The sequence below is a fragment of the Gopherus flavomarginatus genome, chromosome 25 (genome assembly GCF_025201925.1).
Source record: "Gopherus flavomarginatus isolate rGopFla2 chromosome 25, rGopFla2.mat.asm, whole genome shotgun sequence".
NCBI lineage: Eukaryota > Metazoa > Chordata > Testudines > Testudinidae > Gopherus > Gopherus flavomarginatus.
The window spans coordinates 6,631,804-6,659,513 of NC_066641.1; the positions used below are offsets into that span (position 1 = coordinate 6,631,804).

At 42.5% G+C, this 27,710-nt stretch overlaps 1 protein-coding gene across 10 annotated transcripts in view; it reads left to right on the forward strand.

Annotated features, from left to right (window-relative positions):
* The window catches only part of TANC2 (tetratricopeptide repeat, ankyrin repeat and coiled-coil containing 2), a 628,479-nt gene that overhangs the window by 418,434 nt on the left and 182,335 nt on the right, over positions 1 to 27,710 (forward strand). The window contains exon 1 of one of the 10 annotated variants that reach the window (XM_050934874.1): positions 19,379 to 19,424. The exons of the other annotated variants lie outside the window; for them this stretch is intronic. Coding sequence (XP_050790831.1) covers positions 19,418 to 19,424 — 7 coding nt within the window. The 5' untranslated portion in view covers positions 19,379 to 19,417. Of the gene's footprint in view, positions 1 to 19,378; positions 19,425 to 27,710 lie in introns of those variants that run through there. 10 annotated transcript variants of the gene reach the window in all.

Below are 27,710 nucleotides of genomic sequence, written 5' to 3' on the forward strand. Positions count from 1 at the left end.
GGCATGTAGAGATTTAGAAATCAGAAACACCTTTTTAAATTTCACCTGAACACCATTAAGCAACTAGTGCAGATCCTGGAATACGTATACTAGACTCACTGCATGATACTCCCATATAAGAAACAGACACCTGAACCCTGCACCAGGTTCAGTTTCAGGTGGTTATAAGATGTTGCTGTACATCAAGCACATTATAGCAATGTAATCTTGAGCTGACAAAGGTATGGAAGACAGTCACAATATCTGCTGTTATAAGAAACAGTCACAGCCTCCTGAATATGGTTGTAACCTGATCTTCTAACTAGGTTCCATATACACCTCTACCCAGATATAACGCTGTCCTCAGGAGCCAAAAAATCTTACCGCATTATAGGTGAAACCATATTATATCGAACTTGCTTTGATCCGCCGGAGTTCACAGCCCTCCCCTCCCCCCCAGAGCTTTGGTTTACCTTGTTATATCCAAATTCGTGTTATAGTGGGTTGTGTTATATCAGGGTAGAAGTGTAGTTCAAACCTGTATAGCAAGAGATGGACAAACACCTCAAGTTAAGGGACATTTGTTATCCTCATGCCTTTGTCAACCAGGATCACCTCAGTTCTTGTGAGGACTGAGCTTCAACTAGCTAAACCTCATCCTGCTCCCATCTCAGGCAGACACTGGGTAGGGTTAGGGTTGGGTATTTTATTCCTCCTTATTAGCTCTGCCCCTCATAAAACCACAGGTGAGATTAACTGCCAGTTAATCTCACCTTGGACCTGTAACTGGCAGTTAATCTCACCTTGGACCTGTAAGTCAGCGTTCTGGGCCCTTTAAGGCAAGCCTATGGCTCAGTTCAACTCTTACTTTGTTGAAGCAGCAGGACATTCTGGGGGTGCATTTCTGGGGAAGCTGAGATTAAAGGCTGTAGCAAGGAATACTGGGAAAGAAGGCAGTTAATCTCACCGTACTCATAAGAGAGAGAGAGATCAGGAAGGGAGCAGGACCTTCATTAATTCTGGAAAAGGCTTGGCTGAGGTAGTGTGTCCAGGAGAAAAACCTTGAGAAGGAGTTGATGGCTGGAGAAGGAGCTTCCTAAAACTCATAAGAGGAAGGGTAAGGAGCTCTAGAGAGGTGGAAGTCTACACAGACAGACAGGGCTGGGAGCTGGTCACAGAGAGACCTGCCCCTGATGTACAAGCATGAGAAGGGTTGGAGTGTACTCTGAAGTCCATAGGCAGTTTGAAAACTGTTGTGAGTCTTGCTCAACATCGTATGGGACTTTTCTGTCATGATGCATATACACAAGAACACCAAATTCAGATAGCCATGGCAACCTTAATTTTGACATGTCCTCACTTTTGAGATATGAATTTTGCAATCTGAATGCAGTTTAAACACAGGTTTTTGTATTAATAGGACTAAACAGACCAAACTTGGTGCATCATCTCAAGGATGGTTAGAATATATAGAGAAGATGATAGATCCTAGCCTGAATTATATGGGGTGATACAGAAAGGTATATTAAAGAGAGAGATCAGTCCCCATAAGAATACAAGCAGTTTTTATGCACAAAATATTTTCAAAGGAATTTGAAATAATTTCTTTAATATTTGACCTGTTTAAACCCTCTTCTAAAATGCCTGAAGGACTTTATCAAATACTGTCAAAACATAGGTATCCCTGAAAGGGTAAAGTTAAAGAAAAGAAGGAAAAACACGAGGATAAAGATAAATTTGAGTAGGGGTAGCAATAATTTGTAATGTGATCTGTGACAGGTAATCTAATTAGTAATATATTTAAAGGCCGTTTAAAACAGTAAATAGTGGTGAGAGGTGAACATTACCTACTCTGCACGTAGAAATACTCATCTCCATTTGTGGTGCCTAGAGATGGAATTTTGCTCAGTGCTAAAATGTTTATTTTGAAATGTCAGGCACGTTTCAGCGCATTACTAGGAGGTGGTTTCTGGAGTAACTGTTGTCCTGTGGTTTGCCTTTTGTGCTTGTAATATGCAGTATTTCTTGTGATATGTTGTATTGTGGCTTGTTGTCGAATGTTACATTTTGGGGAGGAGCAAGAGGGGAGTAAGAGATTCCTGAGAGAAGGTTTATTTCTGTTAGTAGGGAAGGAATTGGGCTATTGTAGCAAAAATGTTCACTCTCTATTTAAATATTTTTATAATCTGAGCATTCTGTCCAGTATGCTTACCAATATTCTGTCCAGTATGCTTACCTGCACAATGAAGAATATGAATTAAATTCTTTAAGAAGGAGCAAACGAAGTTGACATAAGTGAGAGCAGAATTTGATCCAGTTGTATAAAGTGTTATCACAATATTTCAAAATGATCCAATCAGAGATGACAATGAATAAGTTGTTTAGAATTTTTGGAAAGCAATTATTCCTCTGAGCTGTAGGGCCGGGTTTAATTTGGTAATAATGATAGTTATTCATTTTGAGCTAAACCTTGTTCTTTTTTGGTTTGGAGTGCATTGTTTGAAGAAAGAGGATTCGACATTACCTTTTTGCCAGCACCTCCATGGGCAGGATACACTTAGTGCTATCTTGAAGGAGTGTAACAAGTCCTCCACCGTCCCTGGACTCTGTATGCTGCACTCACCATTTGATAGATGGCTTTATGTGCTAATCTCAGTCAAAGCAGCAGTGAACTAGAAAGTGTGTTGCCTCAGCCTTCCTAAGCCATTGTATGTTGCACTGGCAGGATCACTAAGGGATCCAGAGCACAGCCAGCATTTCTCCTCTTCCCCACCTTGCATGGCCACAGCATGGAAAAGCAAGATTTTACCATTAGGTCTGTGTTGTTCAACTGTGAATTATTTTGGTATTGACTTTGGCATTTGTGATTTAGTATCTAATGATAGCCAATAGAATTTAGTTATTTTGATTGTGTCTCCCTCATGCTGACATTGAGAAGTAGCTTTGTTTATATGATGTGTGGTGGACTGGTCACTTTGTTCCCCCTGGTGTTTTGCTCTATGGACTTTAGTTTCTAGATTACGTTTTGTTTTGAACTTTGCATCTAAAGCATACCCACATTTTTATTTATAAATGCTCAGGAAACCTGTTGGACGTGTCAGAGATGGATAGTGCTTTCACGTAATTGCCTTTTGTGTTAGATCAGTGTTTTCAGTTGCCATTTTGCATGATTTATTACCTTGTCGTTGCATTTCAAAGGCTAACCATGTGATAGCATTATCTTTTAATTTGATTGAATTCTTCTTCAGCAATTTTGGGACACAAATCTTAATGCTTGGTCAGTGGATATTTTGCTTGCCTCACAGTAAGATCAAAGTCATCTGTTCTGATTAATAACTGAATTAGCTATCCCAATGGGTATCTCTTCCATTAACAGTGAAAGGCAGTTCACCACCACAGTTTTGTTTGTTTAAGCTACTATTAGATACATTTTTCTTCTCTCTTTGATTTAAAGAAACATTAGGACTGAGATTTCTGCCTGCTCAACCTCTTAATTTTCAGTATATAAAGTCCATATAATTCTTCATATCTGGATCTTGGTTTAGGTTTTCAAAACAAACTCTGCACTTTTTCTTAAAAAATAAAATAAAATAAATGCAAGCAACACAGCTCTCACAAGAAACTAACAGTAACCAATACATGCATCGTGTGATGAAAGAAAATAATTTTAGTGAAGAAATATGTTTCTGTTCTGCCCTTGTGAAGTGGTGGTATAAACAGTGAGTGAAAAGAAAAATACTTTAAACATTTCAAAAATATTGTGGATTTGTCCTGTGTCTTAATGATGGAATCTCTGCCAGTACCTGCAAGACAACTGGAGAACTAAGAATAACAGAGAATGGGAAAAGGCAAAATGTAGTGCCGCCAAAAGATTTGACTGTTTGACCTTTTGGTTGTCCCCGTGTTACCTAACTTACTGACTTGGCAGTAATGTGAAATCAGAGGGATCTGCCCTAATTGCAAAAAGGAGTTATGGCAATGTAATGTGTTGGTTCCCCTGGAAACCTGTGCCACTTTTGAGGATTCCGGACAGTGCGGTTTTCTTTCATTGTATCTTGAGGTAATAATAACTAGATCAAAAATTGTAGGTATTAATAATTGAAAAAAAACCCTGAAAGCTAGTGTAGAAAGCTGAAATAATTGACTGTGATAGGACTACTGCCATATTTGATGAGTTTCAAAATTGTGGCTCAGTTTAGTCTGATCCCTAGACCAGCTGCCATTTTGTAAATTTAGCCTCTAACCTGATGCAACTTGAGCATAGAGAGGACTTAGAAAGCTGCATTTATGAGTGCATCAAGTGGATAAACAACTCAGACTAGTCTATAGAGCCTTCTTATCTAAAGGGGAAAGGCTCTGGACAAGCATTTCTGGAAATAACATTGTATGTGCAGTTTATTGTTCATGTACTATCTTTAGCTCTAGAGCTGTCATACCCTGCTGTTACACATTGTACTTATTAAATGGATTCTTAAACAGCTTCAAATAATTCTGGTGTTCTTTCAGCTTCATCTTATGATCTAATAATAGCCAATGCCCTGTGTAACTTGGGACTTGGTGTCACCAACATAACTCTACAGAAACTGCTTTCTTTATACATACAGATTCAGAACCATTTTAAATAACTAAAAAATTATCACGGCCTAGATGTTCTAAGAAGCCTGGATTGGAATGATATGTGTAAGCTCTTTTAGCAACATAATTTCCTTCAATGTTACATCCTTACCTGCCATTCTGGATAGATTCCAGACAGCTCAGCAACAGTTTTCTGCTTCAACATGTAGGGATGTTTGTTCCCAGCACCTGTTTTGGGAAGTGGTAGCCTTCTGAGACTGGTGTTTGGCTGACCGGATACTTCCTGTGGTCTTCTGACTTGCCACTAAACAAATATATAGACAGATAAATTGTTACAGACCACTAAATCAGTGCAAGTGGTTTTTGAAGCTGTCCATGGTAGACCTGTCTTCTCGTAGGTCTCTTTGCCACAAGCTGCAATGGAAACTCTCCTTGTTTTTGCTTCACAGCAGAGACGAATAGGAACTCAGTAACAAATGTGATTTTGTTGGTGTGGAGCAGACATCTGTATCTCTTTTCACTCTTCTTTTCATTGGTGGTAAGAAAGATCAGGCAAGGCAAGGCAAGACCAGAGTCATTCAGATGGCTCCACCTTGGGCCAGGCAATGCTGGTATACAGATCTCTAGGATCTTCTATTATTTGTAGAGTTATTAAAAACAATAAAAATGGGGTATCTAAATGCCCTTAGTGTAAATTATGAAAACAGAATTAAATCAGCTTCATAACAACAAAATTTCCCTGTCCCTCAACATCTAGTTTCTCCCAAAGACCTATCTTCGCAGCAGCCTGTATAATTAGAAATCTGGTGCAGTGTGCTCGGAAGGGACCATGGCTATTTCGTTCAAGAGGTGAAAGCTTTTTCCAGAGCTGAGGGCTCCTTATACAGAATGCTCTAATTCCAGCTCCCTCTCTTAAATTGAGGGGAGCCAACTTGAATGGCCTCTAAAGCAGCAAGGTCCCAGCTAATTTAGGTCTTTGTAGATCAAAGTCAGCACCTTACATTGCCACCTCAATCTGGATGGGGCACATTTTTTGAAAGAGCTGGAGCGTCTCTACCCACACGTCCGGGATCCACCCCCAGGACCTGAATCTCATGCTGTCGAGGCTCATGGGGCCTGCATTTGAGCCCCTGGCTTCCTGCTCTCTCCTGCTTCTCTCCTGGAAGGTTTTGTTCCTGGTTGTGATGTTGATCCACTGGGTATCAGAGATCAGGGCACTTACTTCGGAGCTGCCCTATACTGTCTTCTACCAGGATACGGTCGAGCTGCGACCGCATCCAGCATTTCTGGCCAAGGTCGTTTCCTGGTTTCATGGCCAGGACATATACTTACCTTCTTCTTTCCAAAGCATTATGTGTCAGATGAGGAGTACAGGCTGCACACCCTGGACATCAGGAGGACGCTGACCTTCTGTGTAGATAGAACAAAGCCATTCCATAAGTCAACACAGTTGTTTGTTGTGGTGGCAGACAGAACGAAAAGTTGCCCAGTGTCTGCTCAGAAAATTTTGTCCAGGATCACAGCCTGCATCCGCTACTGCTATGAGCTGGCAAAGGTGCCTCCACCGGTGATCGTGACAGCACACTCAACTAGGGCACAAGCATTGTCAGTGGCCTTCCTGGCACAGATACCAATCCAAGAGATCTGTAAGGCTGCTACCTGGTCATCTGTCCACATATTTGCGTCTCATTATGCACTTACCCAGAAAGCTTGAGAAAAGCAGGCTTTGGCAGAGCATGCTGCAATCTGCAAGACCATGAACTCCTAGCCCACCTCCATTGATACTGCTTGTGACTCACCTAGAATGGAATTGACATGAGCAAGCACTCGAAGAAGAAAAAACGGTTACCTACCTTCTGTAACTGTTGTTCTTTGGGATATGTTGCTCATGTCGATTCCATTACCCGCCCTCCTACCCCTTTGTTGAAGTTGCCATCAAGAAGGAACTGATAGGGCATATGGCCAGTGGCACCTGATATAACAATGCATGAAAGTGGCACTCAAGGAGCGCCATAGGTGGCCCTACGGATACTGCTAAAGCAAAAATCTCTGACTGCGCATGTGGGCGCACGCGCACCTAGAATTGAATGGACATGAGCAACACATCTCGAAGAACAACAATTACGAAAAGTAGATAACCGTTTTTTCTTTTCCAAAAAATTCTTGAAGTTTGGTGGTGCCAAAGAGTGCGTCCCAAATTGAGAATATGCAAAAGGAATACTCAAAGAACAACCATTACTTTCTGCTGCTGATAGTTTTTTTTTCTCTCCTACCATCTCCCTTGACTTTAGGGCGATGTGGACCAAGCATTAGGGGATTAGACTAGATGACTCTTGCCGTCCCTTCTAACCCATGATTCTATCTCTGATTCTCTCCTAGAGTTAATTTAGTTCCCTTCTTCCATAATTTTGCTACTCGTTCTTTGATGGCTCTTCTACGCTAAGACTCTCTCCTCTATAGAGTATCAAAAGATTTGATTCTCAACATTCTCTTCTTTTCTGTCTATTTCCTTCCTCTTCGTCAACTTAACAACAACTTTTACACTGAAAGAGCTTAATTGTATATGTCTTTTGACACTTCTTTAATTACTCCTCTACTTCTTCCTGATTCCTCTTAGTGCCTGTTCTATCCAAATGAATTTGACTGTATCTACATATCTTCGGTTAAATGTCTTGAATATAAATATTATAGCTGTTACATAGTACTTTTCATTGAGAGACCTCAAAGTGCTTCACCCACACTGTGTAATAATTCCCATTTTACAGGTGGGGAAACTGAGGCACAGATAGGGGACATAACTTGGCTCAACAGCATACAATAGGTCAGTAGCAGAGGAATTGAACTGAGGTCTCTTGGCTTCCAGCCTCATACCTTAGTCATCCAGTCACACTGCTTTCCTAATAATAATAATAATAACTAATAATAAATACTTAGCTCTTATTATAGCACTATTCATTCTTAGATTTAAAAGTGTGTTCTTGGGCAAGGGGAGAATACTCTGACACAACTTTCTCTTTAGTTCAGGTCTTCTGTTTGCTTCCTCTGTACATCAGATGGGCGTCACTCCCAAATTTTCCTTCTCCCACATACCTTTCTGTAAACTGTCACCACTTTCAGAACATTATCAATGTGCCCACTGCGTCAACATGATATACTTCTAGTATCCTTTTTGTGACAGTATTCACTCACCTCTCGTGAGCATCTCCTGTCAGCTGGACGCAAACCTGTACTCTCTCTGCTTGCAGTGCCCCCTGTCGGCTGCTGTCCTTATCAGGAGGGTATTCAGCAGCTCAGCCCTCTGGCTACGTCACACAGTCCAACACATGAATGAACAAACCTCTTCTGGGGTAAAGGGTCCAACAGGGCTTGTCCCTATGCCCTTGGTAATGTCTGCAGCCCTGTTGCCGGGCTCAGTTCTCAGCACTTCCTGGGCTAGCTTTAAGTCCATTCCTGCCCTGTTATACAGCAGTGCCCCCAGGGCTTCCTCCCTAAATCCTGCCCTTCACTTGGGCTTCTAGATGAAACTTGTCCTCTTCTCAGCGCTGTGGCCACTCATTTAATCCCAAGAACAAGTCTTCAAACTTCAAAATACAGCTACCCACACATTCTTACTTGTATTAAACAAGTGGGGTGTACTGAATATCTAATTTTTGGGATGGTGAAATATCAGAAAAGTTAAATAGAAATTAGTCAAAGTCACGCGTAACATATCTGATCATTTATTGCAAGAATATATTAGTAATCAAAAACAAGTTAGACTCATAATCTCACAAAGCATGTGATTAATTAGATACCACCTTCCCTATTTTGTTTTGTTAATATCTTACTTATGTCATCACCATATATGGTGGCAGATTCCCACGGAGAGACCATCTACTTTTTATTAAGCAGATGTCCTGAAATTTCAATACCAAGATCCTACTAATAATTAAAGGTTATTCTCCCACTTTCTATAAAGATATATTGGCAATTAAATCTGTTCTGAAAAAGATGACATGTTTTAAAGTACAATGCAGACTAAGCACTCTGGAAAGCATAAAGACCTTTGCACTTAATGATCTTTTGCAAAACTATTGAGCTAGAAGGTTAGGGCTATAATTAAATCTAGATGAATAGATTTGTCTCTGCCTCTCTTAAGCAAACCTCGTTGTTAATGACAAAATACTAGTTTAAAAACACTGCAGAAGTGAGTGAGGAATGAGGCCAGCAGCTTTCCTATGAGAAAAAAAGACAGCTCAGACCTGCAGCTTGCCTGATCAGACTTAGCCACAAGGCAGAGGTGGCCAGTATCACCGAGAGGGTTAGGAAGGGAACAGAGCCTCATCATAATCACTCCCTCTTCCTTTAAACCACACTGAGCTACTATCAAAATTGGCCATCAGAATGGGGGCGATGAAGCAGCCAAGCTTAACCATGTTACAGGGGAAAGGAGGTATGTATCCTCCTACCAAGTCAGCTTTGAAGAATAGCCTTTTGAAAAATAATTCCTCTGAAGCCAAATGCCAGAATTTTAGCTGAGTACCTGTTTCAGCCTGCAAGGAAGTATGACTATAGCACCCTATCTTCAAAACCCTCCATTGCCTCCTTATTAGTTTCAGGGTCCAGTTTCAAAATTGCCCTGTTCTTAAAACACTCAATGGGCTTGTGTCAAATTGCCACACAAATACTTCCCCTTCTCTCTCTCTGCTTTTTTCTCTACTCTCTTCACTCACTTGGCCCCTGACCTTTTATCCATCCTCACAATCCCATCCTGGTAGTGCAGCAGTTCTCTCCTCTGCAGCTGTTGGTTTCTGGAACAGCTTTCCTGTATCTCTCTCTATTTTGTTGACTGTCATCTTTGTAGATCCAGTCTGAAGACATGTATTGTGTATTTTTTTGTGTATTCCCACTGCATTCTCTTCTTGGCAAACATTTTCCTCCCTGATGAGAAGTGACAATATGTATGATTACCTACATAGCCATCATCTGTGCACTTCCCTGACAAGTCAGCATGGAGTTTTCAAGCAGCTGTCTCTCTCTTTCAAATACTAAGTTTAGTACATTATGTCTGCTATGTGGTTGACGTTTGGCAACCTAGAGCTTTTTAGACTAAATCTTACTTGAAAGCAAGATTCTTCCCCAGTGAAAGTCATACAATTTCAATTTTTTAACACGACTAAGTTTCAGGGATTGTTAGTATTTTTTTCCATCTTAATTCCCATTTTTTCCATTTATATTCCTTTTTAAAATATCTGTGGACCTAGATAATAAGTATTAAAATTGTGTAATCTGTAATCACCAGACAGTACAATACAATTTCAAATTAACCTCAGGTGATTTCATCTCATTATTTTACAATATCAGTTTCTGAGATGGACTTAAGATTCTGAGCTGGAGAAGGATGAGTTAATCACAAATGCTCAGCATTAGCTACCATGATCATGTGGGTAACACACAAATAGTTAACATTTATCTCAAAGGAAGCTCCTTGGCTGACTTTGTGACAGGAAGAACAAGGTGAAAGAGAAGTAGACGTCTTGGGCCTGGTCTACGCTGGGGGGAGCGGGGAGAAGAATTGATCTAAGATACACAATGAGAATAACGTAGCTGAAGTTGACGTGTCTTAGATTGACTTACCTCCCATCCTTACAGCGCAGGATCGACGGCCGCGGCTCCCCTGTCGACTCTGCCTCTCGCCCTGGTGAAGTTCTGGAGTCGATGGGGAGTGTGTTCGGGGATCGATTTATCACGTCTAGACAAGATGTGATAAATCGATTCCCGATCGATCACTACCCGCCAATCTGATACTATGAAACTATGAAAAGTTTTGATATCATTACATTGTCTGTCAGGTCAAAAGAAAGCATCATGATATACTGCATTCAAAATTGACTTTATAGTGGTAGACTTGACCCTATCAAAGGAATATTGGTGGACTTCATGCTACTATACTTCCACCTTAAGTATACTCTTGAGACTGCAGATTATAAACTGTGCACCCTTGGACCTTAAGAAAAATATGCTGGAGTCAGATTGGTTTTATTTGAATGATGTTAAATTCTTGTGAATAGGGTTTGCATTTTGAAAAAAAATATATATGAATTAAGTAATTCTCTTTTGTCAGAGCGGACAGCACATCATACATGTGCAATCCGTACTTCTCTGATTATTGGTAAAAACACTCCCTTAAAGCATTTAGGGGACATTACTTAGCTATGGCCTCAAACGTTGAGTCTGATTAAAAATCTGTGAGATTGATGGTTGAGATGAAATATTTTCAATACTATGATAATTAAAATTTTGTGGGGTGCTCTTACAGAAGTCTTATACATTTCAGTATCTGGAGCATAGTTGCAGGCTTTCCTTGCACAGGAATTTGCTTCTCACATAGATCTCAGAGCCTGAATCTGTGGACCTTCAGGATATGTGGTAGGGTCCGTCTGTCTAATGAGGCTTTCACCTGAGAAGAGTATGGTTGGTGGCTCATTTATGGTGGCATGGTTCACTGAATTATACATTTTAAAGTTATTGAATACATGGTGAGATACTACATGATGGGCATGTTTTGTCAGTCTACAGATATATCCTTAAAGTTGTAGTAATCTAAATTGTTAATAAATTACAGCCTTCAGTGACTCTTAAAATTACCTCTAAGAAGTAATGAAATGCGGTGAAAGCATGAGTTATTCACATAGCTATGGTAAAATATTGCCATATTCTGTAGCAACTGTGTAATAATTACACAGCAGCTCCACGGAAAACCATTGTAAGTACATGGTAAATCACATATTCACTTCAGTTAGACACACAGTCTATTTCCCCAGTTAAGGAAAGCATCCCTATTCAGGAAGGGTATGCTTCAGCTTGTACTTAAAGTTCAGATAAAGTCCCAATGAATGTTGTAATGTACGTGCATACTATGAAGTGTATGGCTGTGTATTTATTCCTTCATGTTTGCTGAAGTAGTAGGAAGAAAGTGTTTGGGAGACACAGGCAATATTAGAAAAAATGTTGAGAATTTAAAGAGCACCATATTGAGCTATTACAATATGTCTGCAGTGTTCCGCTTCTTTTGAAGTGTGATGCTTGTGATAAAATGAATCTGGCATTATTGAATAAAAATCTGAACGACTTTACGACGGAGGCACCGCTTGCATCATTACACTTCAGGCTGTGTATAGACCATATTTTCAACATTAAAAATAGTGATTTGCCGGTTTCAGGAGCTCTACTTTGTTACATTCTTGTACATCAGATGCTTTTAGTGTTTTAAAATGAAATTTTGTGATAGTTCATCTAGACCAATAGTTTTAGACAGTGACCTAGACTAGATGCTTTAAAGCAGGGTGTAAGCACCTAGACTCACCGCCACGGTGCCTCCTGCTGGTGATTTGCTCATTCCAGCTCTGGAGTGCCCTCTGCAGGCTGGTGATCTGTCTTACCTGTGGCCCCGTGTCCCTCCCAGGACCCCACTGCCCCATTTACCTGCGGTGCTGCCTCCCTGGCAGTAACCCCTCAGAGCCTCAGAGTCTCCCCCTCCCAGGGGAACCCCCACCCACTATCCCCACTTCGCCTCAGTGTTCGGCTACTGCCAGTCCCCATCTAGCCCCCGCTTACTGGTGCGGACTGCAATGTAAGCCACTCATCATAGGCAAAGGGGGTTCGGACCTGCTGCCTCTGCCTACCCATGGACTGCCCCCTGCAACCCAATACCTAATGGGCCTTACCAGGCCTTCAGCCTGGGGCTTTCCTAGGCCTGAGCTCCCTGGCTCCCTGGGCCTTCCCCCAGCCCTGCTCCACTCTAGGTTCCCTTCTTGGCACCTTGCAGCCAGGCCCTTCTCCCTCTATAGGCAGAGAGAGACTGCCTGGGCCTCTGGCTCACAGCCTCTTATAGGGGCCAGCTGGGCCTGACTGGGGAATGGCTCCAGCTGAGCCTACTTTCCCCCAATCAGCCCAGGCTTGTTGCCCCAGCCACAGCCCTCTCCTAGGCTGTTTCTAGCCCTGCAGAGCAGGAGTGGGTAACCACCCCGCTACACAAGGGCTCTCAAACTGGGGGTCAGGGGGTCATAAGGTTATTACATGGAGGGGGCTGCGCGCTGTCAGCCTGCACCCCAAACCCTGCTTGCCTCCACCATTTATAATGGTGTTAAATATCAATTAAACACTTTTTAATATAAGGGAAGTCCACACTCAGAGGCTTGCTATATGAAAGGGGTCACCAGTACAAAAGCTTGAGAACCACTGTTTTAACGGAAGGCAAAATAACCCATCATGCACCTGGACAATTGTGCAGAACTATTCCATGGAAGATTTTTTTTTCTTGACTCCAATCTTATGGTCTAAAACATGAAGAATAACAACTCTTGTATAGATATTCTAGCAAGTGTAACTATAGATTGTGATGATATTCATATATGTATATACTTGGTTTTGTCTCTTACTAACTTAGGTTTAAACAGAGACTGGAAATGGTTGAGTCTTTACACTAATTGAATCTATTTCCCTATGTTAAGTTCTCCTCACACCTTCTGTGGGTCATCTTAATTATCACTTCAAAAGTTTTTTTTCTCCTGCTGATGATAGCTCATCTCAGTTGATTAGACTCTTCCTGTTGGTATGCATACTTCCAGCTTTTCATGTTCTCTGTATGTATAAATACCTCCTGTGTGTGTGTTCCATTCTATGCATCTGAAGAAGTGAGCTATAGCCCACAAAAGCTTACACTGAAATAAATTTGTTAGTCTCTAAAGTGCCACAAGTACTCCTGATCTCTTACTAAAGTGTGTATTTCAATAGCAGCAAGTTTTAAGGGTTGATTATCCAAGGTGTAAATATTTCTGTATTAGGAATCTATTCTGTTTGTTGATTTGTAATTTCACTAGATCTGTAGACTTGTCTATGTATTATCAGGTGGAGAAAAAATTCAGCCTATTTGTCTTTTCTGTGTAATTCAATGCCTTGCATAATTAACTCACATAACTGTGTGGGCCATACCCACAGCTGATGTAAAGTGACACAGTTCCATTTTTATCACAGGAGTTATGGCTGTTGTTAACTAGCTGAGGATTTGGCGCAACATATCTGCTCTTGCTTCCACTTGGTCATTCTCCCTTAGGAGTGTCTGTCATCTTTGGCTGCACAATCATTTGCTGCATCTTTCGCTTAAAGAGTTCACACGCTAGGATTCTGGCTGACTGCTAAATAGATGTACAAGGAGGAAGGATTCCCTGTAGCGTCTCTGCCACCTCTTGCACCAAGTCAGGGCTGTGTAAAATCTGGCCTTTAACTGTTAACGGTGTAAAAGTATATATACATACTATTAGTCTGAACTGAATACAAGGTTGATTCATTCATGGATTTGTGTTGCCAATGATCAAAGAAGGCTCGTGAACAGAGACCTGCACCAACCTTTGTTCACCTGTGTAGGGGCACAGAGTGTGGCTGGGAAGTGCAGATAATCTGATGGGGTAACCTGATGAAGAGAGTTTGGTTTCCCATTGGGAAGAAGATGAAGGCAGGGAGGGTCATGACTAGCCCACTCTTCCAACCCTATGCACACCTTGTCCCCAGCAGGGAGTGCATTCTGCGGCTGGCAAAAGAATGCAAAATTCCTCCTGCAATTTGAGGTCCCCCAAAGCTGCAGGTGGAAATCTGGCTAAGTTACCCAAGACTTAGGCCATGGCTACACTAGAGAGTTGCAGCGCTGCTGAGGGGGTTACAGCGCTGCAACTTAGGATGTGGCCACACTTGCAAAGCACGGCCAGCGCTGCAACTCCCTGGTTGCAGCGCTGGCTGTACACTTGGTCGAGCCTCGGGTGTAGCGATTCCAGCGCTGGTGATCCAGCGCTGGTCAGCAAGTGTGGACCCCACCAGCGCTTTTATTGACCTCCGGGGTATAAGGAGGTATCCCAGGATTCCTGTCCACAACAAACCGGAAGAAAGGGAGAGCTTGGAGTTCAGCCAAACTGCTTATTTAAAAAACAAACACAGCTCCTGTTTGCTGAGCGAGCGGAGGCAGGCAGGGGAATTACTTTGGAATGTTCACAGCTGTTTGCTTGAAGAGAGAAACAGCACTCTCACACGGCAGAGGGGGAGGGAGAAGTCCATGTTGAGCAGTTGCTTATCTGGTCTGACGGGTATTTAGGAGTACATAATTTGCATTTAGTGAATGAGAGAGGAGTGGGGGAAGGGAGTCAGAACTTTTAAAATGATTGAAGGTAGGCACTGTGTGTCTTCCAATCCTTAGAACTTGCAAGGCAGGGAGCTGAGAACAGTGTCAACTCCAAAAATCCATTCTGTCTGTCTCCTCCACGCTCCCTGTCACATTCCACCCCACCCCCCTCTTTTGAAAAGCACGTTGCAGCCACTTGAACGCTGGGATAGCTGCCCACAATGCACCACTCCCAACAGCGCTGCAAATGCTGCAAATGTGGCCACACTGCAGCGCTGGTAGCTGTCAGTGTGGCCACACTGCAGCGCTGGCCCTACACAGCTGTACGAACACAGCTGTAACTACCAGCGCTGCAAAGCTGTAAGTGTAGCCATGGCCTTAGGGTATGGCTGCACTTACAGTTGTACAGCGCTGGGAGTTACACCTGTCTTCGTACAGCTGTGTAGGGAAAGCGCTGCAGTGTGGCCACACTGACATCTATCAGCGCAGCAGTGTGGCCACATTTGCAGCATTTGCAGCGCTGTTGGGAGTGGTGCATTGTGGGCAGCTATCCCAGCGTTCAAGTGACTGCAACATGCTTTTCAAAAGAGGGGGGCGAGGGGGAACGTGGGGGAGAGAGAGAGAATGGATTTTTGGATCTGTCAGCACCCTGCCTTGCAAGTTCTAAGGACTGGAACATACACATCACCAATCTGCAATCAATTTAAAAGTTTCGAGCCCTTTCCCCACCCCTCTCTTATTCACTAAATGCAAATTATGCACTCCTAAATAGCCTTCAGACCACATGAGCAGCTGCTCAGCACGGACTCCCCCTCCCCCTCTGCTGTGTGACTTCTCTCTGCAAGCAAACAGCTGTGAATCTTCCAAAGCAATTCCCCTGCCTGCCTCCGCGCGCTCAGCAAACAGGAGCTGTGTTTGTTTTTTAGATAAGCAGCTCGGGGGAGCTCGGAGTTCAGCCATTCTTCCGGTTTGTTGTGAGCAGGCATTCTGGGATACCTCCTAATACCCTGGAGGCCAATAACAGCGCTTTTGGTGGCCACACTTGATGAGCAGTGCTGCATCACCAGTGCTGCAATTGTTACACCCCAAGCAGACCAGGTGTACAGCCAGCGCTGCAGCCAGGGTGTTGCAGCACTGGATGTGCCTTGCAGGTGTGGACAGTTACTACGTTGCAGCGCTGTAAACCCACCACCAGCGCTGCAACTCTCCAGTGTAGCCAAGCCCTTAGGCTGAAACAAAAAGAATTTCTCCAAACCAGTGCTGAAGTTGTATGACAGGCCAAGACAACTTCTCTCTCCGTCTCCATAGAAGCCATTGAATCATGCCCTAAGGAACTGTTGTGTGTGGTATTCCACTTCATCAATGCTGACTGCCTACAGTCCACAACAGAACCCATCACCAGACATAGTGAACGATCTTTTTCCTTCAATGAAAAGATCATCTGCATTTAGGAAGGATACTCAAGCTGTATGGATTTGATCTCATGCCAACAAACCATCAGCCTGCCATCATTCCTTAAATTTAGCCCATTCACATCCTTAACAGAACTCAATGCCAAATTTGTGACTCTCATCCCTGCTCTTTCTGGTTAGTAAAAGAGAGTCAGGAGCAGCTGGTGCCTATCTTGTGAAGAAATCTTCTCTTTCCCTTTTTATCATGCAGCAGTCCAGCCACTAGAAAGCGAACTCATCCTAAGGCAACAGACCTAATTATCACCTACTCTCAAACCTTCCATACCCACACAAGTTCATAGAGAAGCTAGCCAAGGTCACCTTCAAGCTCAATTAGCCAAAGCATAGATCTCAAAGTTCTTTGCAAAGTAGGGTAAGAATCATTATACATGTGGAAAAATGAGGTACAGAGGTAGTTATTTGCCCATAGTCTCACACAGTAGGTCAGTTGCAGAGCTGAAAGTAGAACCAGGTCTGGCTCAGGTTCCTATCCCCCAGACCGCGTTACCCCAGCTGTTTAAGATGCCCTTTTACACGCTTCTATTTGATCTGGGTTCCGTTAAGCTATAGTTTTGCTAAGCCCTAAATGACATATTAAGAAGTATACAAAGTGAAGAATCCATTATTTTCAAATGTTTTAGTTGAAAATGTAGGGTCTAATAATGTGTTGTACATATTTTCAGTATACCTAGCATACTGATCCCCTCCCAATTCTACATCCAGCTGACTTTCCTCTATCTTTATTTCTATTTCATGTGGCAGAATGCACTATAAAAGTTTAATTTGGTGAACAGCTGTAACTTCCCACTAGAGCTGCTAGAGCACTGAGATAAATCAAGTATTACTGGGTTTATTTTGTTCCCAGTTCTCAGTAATAGTGATGCATAACTGAGCTGTAAAATATGCAATCGTGAGACTTACATCAGATTCCTGACATGTGAGAAACTTTAAAGAGGAGGGAGTGGGAGAGATTTTGCAGAACAATTGTTGAAATTAAAAAAAAAAATGTTTGGAATGGATTACGTGAGACAAGCCTAATATAGCACAATTAATATATGAAACACTGTTAAGATCATCTTATTGCTTGGGTTTTAGCAAACAGATTAATTTTAAAGGAAGGGTTCTTTCTTTGATTGGGAGTCTTATAAAGCACTCATTGCTGAAAGCAATTTAATATAACATCCTCCAACCTGTCTCACATGATATATGGTCAGTTTTTCCATCAACCTGAGTGTGTAACTCTGATTAACATTGATAGGAGGTTGTGTGTTCAAAGATGGGTGAAAAAACCCATATTTAATCTTCAGTGTGATCATTTGAAAACAACAGGCGCCACAATTTTAGTTGGTATTAATTACTGTAGCTCTGATTTACATCAGCTAAAGGACTATCCCAATAGGTCCTTTTGCTTCCTCCACATCTGCCTTCCAGCAAAATGTAGAAGATTTTCGAAAGAATTCAGCTTCCATTTTAGGAACTTCAGTAAAGGACCGGTTTTTCAAAAGTGCACAGGACCCAGCAGCTCCCATTTGTGATACTTGGTGCCTAATTGCTAGCTAATTTTTCTTGATAATCTAAGATAAAAAATGAGTCCAGAGCTTTTTGAAAATGTTCAATATAGAGCATAAAGTACAGTGGATATTGATTTTTGTGATAGCATCTAAATTATGTTAATTTGTTTTCAGTTTAAATGCAGTGTCTGGGTAGAGGGGAACATCAGCCTAATGGCATCTGGAAGAAGTGGAATTGTTGTAATTTTATGTGTGGTGGTGGTCATAGTCCTTAATTTTATTTTATAACGAGTGTCTGTGGAATTCCTGTAAGAAAATGTCATAATGGTTTGGAATTAATGATGAGGCTGACTGCAATGGAAGAGAAGCCAATGTGTTGGGGAAATGGTTGAGTGGTTTAGTAGACAGTATTGTCACTTGTGAGACTCCAGCAGGCAGCAATACACAGAATTTGAAGACTGGTAGTTGGAAGTTAGTCACTTTTGTGTTTAAGTTAGCTAGCTATATAGCTTAGTGAAGCTCAAAGTCAGAACACAGCACAGAAATGTCTTTATTATTACAGGGGGTTGCCTATTCCAGTTAAGATTTAGGTCATCTGTCTTTTCTTTGTGGTCTTTTGTTTTTTTGCAGTGTTGTTATAGCCATGTTGGTCCTTGGATGTGAGAGAGTGAGGTAATATTTATCATTAGACTAACTTCTGTATGGTCGTGTAGTGCATACAAGCGCACAACCAGAAAGGACACTGATTGCAGTGGAATTGGTATGTATACTGTATGGGATTTGGGGTTGGAAAGTAGGGCAGGGTGCCAGGACCCCATCAGCCCTGCCATAGAGGGGCTTTAGGTGAGGGGCAGAGAGGGTAGGGCCAGCGAATCCGCTGGCTAGTCTCCCATTGAGTTCGGCATGTTTTGAATCATGGGTGGCAAAGCAGTTTAAGTTACCAAGTAGTTCCGTGTCCTGTAAGGCAGAATTCCTTCCCTTCTGCTCTGTAGAACTCCCTACAGATACTCTGCTTCTTGAACTAAGTGCTAGAATCAGGGTTTGTGCCTTCATGCTTTTAAATCATTCACCGAAGTTGCAAACGGGCATTATGTCCTCTTGCCAGTTGTAGAACTCTCCCATAACCCATACCAAAAGTCAGTCTCCAAGATAATCAGATATATAGTTGGCTTATCTTCAGAGCATTGATATTGGTAAGCTCTAGAAATGCACTTGGTCTGTTTGTGTAAAATTATGTAAAATTTAGGTTAGTGGGTGTGATTCCCCGTTGCCCTGTATCATGTATAGACACTTAAAGCATTTCACACACAATTTACACTAGTGTGAGGTTGATACAGCATTTTCATAGGAATAGTAAACAACCAACGAACATATTCCAGAGAGCAGGACTGGAAACAGAATTGGATGTTGTTTGATGTAATATCTCAAATACATGCAGAATAGTGCAAAGCAGATTTCTTTATTAACAATGTAGGGCATATCTATACTTGCCATTTAAAGCACAAAAAGTCCCTTTTTTTCTTCCAGAACCATGGGAGCATCTACGCTTGCCAATGACTTTTTGCAGTGAAACTCAGAAGTTTCACCACAAACAGAAAACCACCTCCACGAGAGGCACACAGTTCTTACCAGTGACCCTTTTGTGGTGATGTGCAAGTGGAGACATGTTCTTCCTGTGTAAGCAGCTTTTAGCCTCCGGACAATATCTCACAGTGCCTAGGGTGACCACTCCAGCCAGCAGCAATGCTCTGATGTCAGGTAAACAGATGTCCACCTCTCCCCCTGTAAAGGCCCGGGAACTTTGAAACTCCTTTTCCTGTTTTGTTTGCAAGTGCTCCTCTGGCCAAGTGACCATGGCTGCTCCACAGAGCAAACGATCCCGTGTTTGGACCCTGCGCTCACCCCCCACTTCTTCCCGTAACACCTATAGTTAAAATGGAGAGAGCTGCACTGTGGGATAGCTGCCCTCAGTACACTGCTCTCCTCCACGATGGAAATGCTGCAAATGTAAACACTATCTGACATCTCAGAGGTGAGTGAGTGCACAAACCAACGTTTTTCTTGCACCGGCGCACTATCACTGTTGAAACTGACAGTGCAAAAACTTTGCAAGTGTAGACATGGCCACAGGTTCATGCCACCCAGTGGGAGAATATTCTTGGGGCAGCAAGCCAGCAAATAACATAATCTGAAATCAAAACTACTGACAATGTAATTTTCAGATTTATTTCTGTCATTTTGCGTGTGTTCACTCTTAGGAAATACCTATTTTGGCTTTTCCGCATAACCAGAATTTTCCCATTTAAAGTTATTCAATTAAATGTTCAGTGTTTTAAAAGTAAAATATATGATGAGTTTCATTACATGAACCAATATCCTAATTCATCAAGGTTAGACCTTAATTCAGATTTCAGATTTAACTTAAGTAATATTAGGAGTCATTCTTCAGAAGCAAAAGACTGACCATTAAAGGAATAATAATCACTCTCTGGTATAAGGTTGCACTGTGAGCATTACTTTTCTTTTAGCCATTATTATACATCTAAAAATGATACAATGATTGTAGCCTTCACACTAAGTCATAAAACTCAATAAGAAATTATTATCCTCATTTGGTTTTAAAGCAAATGCTGCTGTAATATGTGGAGCAAATTTCAATATAGGAGTTCACAAGGCTAAGAGAAATGATTTTTTTAGACTGTACTATGTGTAAGAAACACTGCTCATTTTATGTGCTTTTTTTGTAAAGAGAAACTTTATAAATGTGTATTATTTAGGGAATACCGTGGAGTTACTCATGTCATTTGAGGGGATCAGGATTGCTTTATTTGATTTCATGTATGGTACCACAGTAGAAAGTCTTAAAACAGATGAAACCAGGTAGTTCATTATATTCACTCAGTCAATAATGTAAATGGCTTTAAAGAATTTTTAGCTGAGGCTGAAACACCGATTCTGTATTTACTTAAGAGCACAGCATGGGCTACAACCTCAACATTCTGCATGTTGCTTGTAGCATTTTACTTAGTGAATGTTTTGGATTTTGGACATTTGTTGAATGTTAGACAGTTCTTGGGAGGGTTCTGCTGATGGCTCAATTCTGCCTAAGTGTGAGGTATCTTGGAGCAGTGCTATAAAGTGTAAGCCATTTCAAATGAGGGTAGTTTTTGTGAAAGATACTCCTAACATATGTGGCTTACATAGAATATTCATTGCTTCTGATGAGAATTCTTGCATCTTCCCAAAATAGAATCTCCTTCATCTGTAGAGGTACTCCGGCATCACAAATGAAGGTATGATTTCAGCATGGATAGACGTATCTGTGATGGCTTTAATCTAGCTGATGTAGGTAACTGTGGTAGTGAGAACATGGCAGTGTGGACTAGCTTAGCCAGTACAAACCCCACAGAAACTCTTGGTATATCTTTTGGTTGCTGCCTGTGTCAGGGTTGATGTTGCTGTGTCATACTTCTGTTGCAACCTGTGGTAACTAAATTAAAGATAGTACTGCTATGCCTGCCCATGCTGCAGTCACATTTTCATTTACGGTGTAGACCAGCCATCTCAAAGTCCCAGCCCGTGGGCCATCTGCGGCCTGAGAACCTCCCCACTGCGGCCCATGGAAACTTTTTTAAAAGTTATTTCATCCGGCCTTTGTGGTTGCTGGCCCGGGCGGGGAGGTGGGGAGCGGACAGGAGAGATTCACATGCCCCTCCCCCCCGGAGGAGAGACCCACGCAGCCCCACTGCTGGCTCTGTCTGTTGCAGGGATGCCCCCCCAACTGCAGCTCCCATTGGTGGGGGGGGGGAAGGACAGAGATACCATCACTAGTTGCCGGGCAGAGGCAGCCGTGGGGGCAGCATCACTAGTTGCTAGGCAGAGGCAGCTGGGGTGGCATGAGGCCATGAGAGCGAGGTGACATTATTGGCCCGCTGGAAGGATTTGAGGACTGGCACTGGCCCTAAGGTAAATTGAGTTTGAGAACCCTGGTGTAGACATACCCTAATGAAAATATTTGGATGGCAGGTATACTAACTGCACACCCTTCCATCCCCAAATATTTGTCTTTTCCTTTTCCTGGTTTGTGGTTCTTCTTAGTGTTGTTAAAATGTTGTATCTTCAGTTAGTGGAGTATTCCTCCTCTGGGATTAGCAGAGCTGGCTGAAAGATGAATGAAACCCTATTTTCTTTTTTTAGAAGTGCACTTTTTAAAGAACATGCATTCTATGAGTTTTTTTTAATGGTTATAATTTTTTTCACTTACGAAAAACTATGTCCTGATAAACAAAGAAAAAAATCAATGTTTTCAATAAAAGTATTTAAAAATACTTGATTTTTTATGATAAACAATTAATTTAAAAAATGTGAACTTTTTTACAGAAAAAAATGTTATTTGGAAAAAGCCATTTTCCAACCAAAACCAAAACCTATTCATAACAAAAATTTCAACCAGTTCTAACTCATCGTTAGTTTGCAGCGACAATATTGGGCTGGATACACTGTCATTAGCAAATGGTTGTGTTGTAAATAATGAATTCGTCAGAGCTGTATGTAACATACTTTAAATTATGAAATGGGATGAACAGATAGTTCATCTTGAAAGAAAGAAAAAATATAGTTGTCAAGACTGTTTCCTCTGATTGTCCTAGAATTGGCCCTGATGAAAGTCAAAGTCAAAGTTCATTGTAATAAAGTCAAGCATGTGCATAAGGGTTATAGGACTGGGGCCACAGTCTCTTTTGGGGGAAAAAAAGACTTTTTCTAAGTACTAGTGTATTTATTTTCATATTCTAAGAGTTTCTTGGGAAATATCAGTGAATTCAGTGCCAGTATAGATTGATGTTTGACAGAAGACCTAGAAAGAACTTTACTCCAAGAAACGTGTTTTTAAAAGTCAAATATCTGAGCCTACCTTCTAAATTAATGTATCTAATACCCTAAGTGAATGAGTTGCAAACAATGAATTGATAGTATAGTTGATGAAGCAAAGGACCCTGGCATATTATCTAGTTTGGTGGGATTCTTGTCATGCTTTTTGTTTTCCTATCTACATAAAACCCATGGGCTTCAAGAGAAAGCTACTAAGTTAGATTGTTCTTGACAGAGTTTCTTCTCCTGGACTAACCTCCCCCCCACACCAAACCAAACTTAATAGAACATTGTAATTTTGGCTCCTGGATATTGAGGCTGATTTTTTACAGTTCATCACCTTATCCCTCCTGTTAACGGAAGTGTCTAAAGCTGTATCCAGGGCTGGCTCTACCATTTTTGCTGCCTGAAGCACACAAAAACAAAACAAAAAAAAGCTGCCCGAACTGCCGAAGCAAAAACAAAAACAAAAAAAGCCACCCCGAGAATGGATGGAATGCCGCCCCTTAGCATGTGCCGCACCAGGCACGTGCTTCCTCCACTGGTGCCTGGAGCCAGCCCTGACTGTATCATCTTGTTAAAGTGAAGTTGTATTTATGTACCACTTATCGCATTAATCTGAGAGTCCTTTAATACTATATGATGGAAGAGGTCAATGTGTGTACCTGGCTTTGACTTGCCATGCCACTCAATGGCCCTTGCATAGACCATTCATGCCTCCCCATACTGGGATGGCACCAGCTAAAGGGGAGTACACGTGACCTCCCCATGTGTCTCCTCCCTGCCCCCAGGCTGGGGCCCCTGCACTCTCCCCGCTCTACGGTACCTGCAGGGGGTAAGGACTCTGTCCTCCTGCTGCAGTGGCTTTGCCCGACATATTGAGCTGTTCTCCCTGGCAGCCAGGCCTGGGCAGGGAGCAGGCCAGAGCCACTCCCGGTCGCTGCTCTGTGCAGCGTAGCCAGCTGCGTGGGAGAGAGCCTAGCTGGAGCAGGGTTTCCTGCCCAGACTCAGCTTCTGGGGGGAGGGAGGTTGGGGAGGTTGGTCTCTGCCGCCGCCAGGCGCGTTACCAGGCAGCGTCCCAGCATAGTCAGAAGAGGTTCTGGCCTCGGCCCTTCAACTCCAGCTCTGGCCCTACCCCTTCCACTCCCCACCCAGGCCAGCTGCTGGGGGGGCCTTTGTGAATTGATTTTGATTGGGCCAGGATCTATATGCAGCCAGCCTTCACACCTGAGACTAATGAGAGGATCCCACATGCAGCTGTGGCCAAAGACAGCCAGTATCACACGTCACTTAACAACTGCCCTTTGACCAGATTTGATGATGGTCTGAGGTTTCTGCACTTCACTGATGAGGCTTCTGCAAATTGGCGTGGCAAGGTCCGCATCTGATAACAAGAGGGCCTGCAAAACTGGTTGGTCCAACTCATTCCCCCTTACTCCCCAGTCTCCTCTGCGTCCTCATGTTACTGGTAGTACCTTGACTCCTGCTCCCAATCCAACGTTTGCCAGACTTCGTAAAGTCTGCATGAGCTTTTGTGGACCTTGATAAGTCACTAGGATCCCTGTGTTCACTCTGTATCTGCTAACCTGCTACGGTTGACAGCAAGTCTTGTGGACTTTAAAGATCTGTAGTGAGACAAAGCCGATAGGAATAGAAATCAAGGTACGGAATTGAAGGGGTTCTCAAATTTCATTGCACCGCAACCCCCTTCTGATAACAGTTACTGCATGATCCTGGGTGGGGTGGAGCCCAAGCCCCACTGCCCCAGGTGGGGGTGGAGCTTAGGCTTCAGCTTCTGCTAGGAGTCCCAGCAAGTCTAATGCTGGCCCTGGCAACCTCATTTGGCGACCCACTTTGGAGTCCTGACCCGCAGTTTGAGAACCACTGGAATAGAGGAAGGTGACTGAGAATCTTGATGAGCTGCTCCAGAGGGCTTTCTGCGCGTTGGATCCTAGTATATCTTAAATAAAAGCAGTATGTGATCACGTAATTAAAGACACTGTCATAATGTACATCCACAAGAAGGCTGATGTAAGTTTTCACAAGCATCCTTATTTCTGTCATTTTCAAATTTCTGAGTGCTTGCAACCATCCAGCATACTGAAGCCTTTACAGAATGTAGCGTCCCCTGCTGAGTAAAGTAGAGTATCTTGCCACATTCATAATCAGCCAGTATTCCATGATCCCCACTGACCTGTGGGTTTCTGGATTAAAAGTGTGGTTTTGAAGTGTCCTAAGACCTGCCTCCCTGAGAGATCGCCTCTCTACCTGTGTCATACTGCCACAGTTGAAATCAGCAAAGGCACTTAATCTGAAGTCGTACCATTACAAACACACAAGGGCTGCAGGCACGACATCTTCCATGTGGTCCGTGTGCTGTGAAATTCACTTTAAAACAGCCTGAATCTGGTGACCTTCAGGACACGCTGCTAAGCTCATCTTTTTTCCCCAGACACTTTAAATAGGATGAATTGCTGGAAGGGGAGGGAGAGGGGGATCTGAGCTGTCAAGTTGCTTGGCTTGCTGATGATGAGTTATAATGGATTATACTGCTGCACTTTAGTATGTGGTGTTTGTTCTGTATTTTAAAGAAATGGGAAAATTGGTGAGTGTGTAAGGATAATTACCCATTTTTGTATAAATCCAAAGGGTAAAATCTTCAAAAGCACCTACATTTCTAAGGAGCCTAACCCGTTTTCATGGGTGACCTAGGCTCCTAAGTGAGTGGGACTTTTACTCCTAAGTGTCTGTCTCTTTTGAAAATGGGACTTGGTTTCCTAAATTGCTTACGTGCTTTTGAAATGTTTGTCCTAAATAAATAAACACTTTTCCCCCCTTCCCCATACTTCATCTGCTCCCTTCTCCTCCCCTCCTCCTGGCCTGCCTCCCCCAGAGTCTATCCTATGTAACCTTGCTGCCCAATTGCTATTCAATCCATCTGCCTCATAGGTACCCCCGATCAATAAATGGCTTCTCTAAACCCAGCAGTTCATTCTCTGTTGCAATATCCATCCCATCGAATTGACCTTTTCCTCACACAGGCAACACAGACCCTCCCCAGCTAATTGACTTTCAGGTTTTCCAGATGCCTGAGCCAATTAACCTTCTCTTACTCCCTGGACAACTGATCCATTTCTTGTCCTCTGCCTTCACTCCTACCCCAGCAGGCCTCCTAGTTAACAGACTTTTTGCCAAGTTTCCAGGAATTCCTTTCCTTCTCCTTCCAGATTAATGGCCAGACGGGAAGGAGACTGGGTCACCTTTTCTCCACTGCTATGAGAGCTAGAATCTTTTTTTTTTTTTCTGATGAAAGCTGAGGTTCCCACATTATTACTTGACTTCAGGATCAGGGGCTTTGAGAAATGCCCCAAATATCATGAGGCTCTCAGTAAAATCTAGAGGGTTGGCAACGCATAGGCTCTTTGAAGCTTTCAGAACCAGCCAGAGTATTGCACTCTCCTCTTTATCAACAATCCAGGGTTGTGGATCTTATTTGTCAGGTGGCTAGCAGGGGCACTGCCGTGCTGCCTAACAAGGTAGGGAGAGCAACCAGCTGCAGAGGCTTGTGGAGGCAGGTTTGTTTTTATTTCAAGAGGTTTCTTGGGTGCTATTGTGCCCTCAGTTGCAGCTGTGCAACCTCAAAGACTTCATTGAGTTTGCGGAAGAGTAGCTGCAAGGTAAAATTTGACACTTGTGAATACAGAAGTCTGAGGAGCTAGTACTGCTTGGCTGTGCTTTCCCAGGGCTCTCACTCAGGCCTTCACTTTTAAAATTTCCATGCTAGAAAATTGGATGTTGGTACCATGCTGGTTTCTGAAATTACTTTATTTTTTCTGCTCCTGAATTCCATCTGTGGATTCAGCAAAGTTAAGACTTCAATGCTCTGATTTACTCCTTCCAAGATTCTTCTGACCTGGCCAGTAAAACACCAGATAGTGTAAACATGAGTGGTATTTTAATCTACAGAGGGACAACCTGTTTCACATCTGTGTAAAAGCTGTTATTTATTTCTCTTACATAAAGCAGTGTGAGTCATACAGAGCACAGCTACCTGTCACTTCTGGAGATTCAGGACAAAAGCCAGAAACTATTAGTGTGTCTTTCCTGTTCATCAATCGTGTAAGAGTTGGATTAAGTTTCTTTTGTAACTTCTTGAATACTGTTGGTCTCATCTCATTTAATTAAAACATTGTGGTAATAATGGAATGTTCAGTATCAAAGAATCCCAAAGGTTGTCAAGTTCTTACAGTGCAAAAACAGGGATAATAGTTTTCATTTTTGTTCTTTAAAAAAATGAAGCACAGTGGTTAGTACAATTTCCTTCTCTCTCTCACCCCAGTCCTCCCTTTTGAGGGATGGATTGCGAGTTGGTAAGGACTCTTAAGGACTCTTACTGATGTCAGTGAGAGATGGGGCCCTCAGCAACTCAGGCTTCATATGTTTAGTCTCTCACCCACATCTGTAACAAAGCCTTTGGGCTGGCAGCAAACACATAAATACTAGTCTCTCAGTTCTGACCCCATATCCACTAGCTGAGAGACTCCAAGTCTGAGTCATTTTCATTTTTGAAATTAAAAAGTAAAAAATTAAAAAAGGATAAAGGGAAAGGTGTTTTATGCCATTTTTAGTTAATCTGTGCACACATTAGTACAAGATATTTTGAAGACAAATAATTTAATAACATTTTGAAAAGAATAGATTCTTGTGTGAATAAGAATAGAAAGTGCAGCAATGTAAGCTAGGACAACACTAGCAGGATACCAGCCCCCCTGCGTCAGAGCTAACGACTAGCTGAAATAAGAAAAGTCATCCCGGAGCTCAATAAGCATTGCAAAGTAAGAGACATTATGTAAACATGAAAAGAACAGGAGTATTGTGGCACCTTAGCGCACGTCCAGACTAACCCGCGGCATCGGCGGGTTAAAATCGATTGCTCGGGGATCGATACATCGCGTCTAGTCTGGACGCGATGTATCGATCCCCGAGCGCGCTTACATCGATTCCGGAACTCCATCAACCCGAACGGAGTTCCGGAATCGACACGGAGAGCCGCGGACATCGATGCTGCGCCGTCCAGACGGGTGAGTACCTCGATTTTAGAAATTCGACTTCAGCTACGTTATTCCCGTAGCTGAAGTTGCGTATCTAAAATCGATTTTAATACCTAGTCTGGAC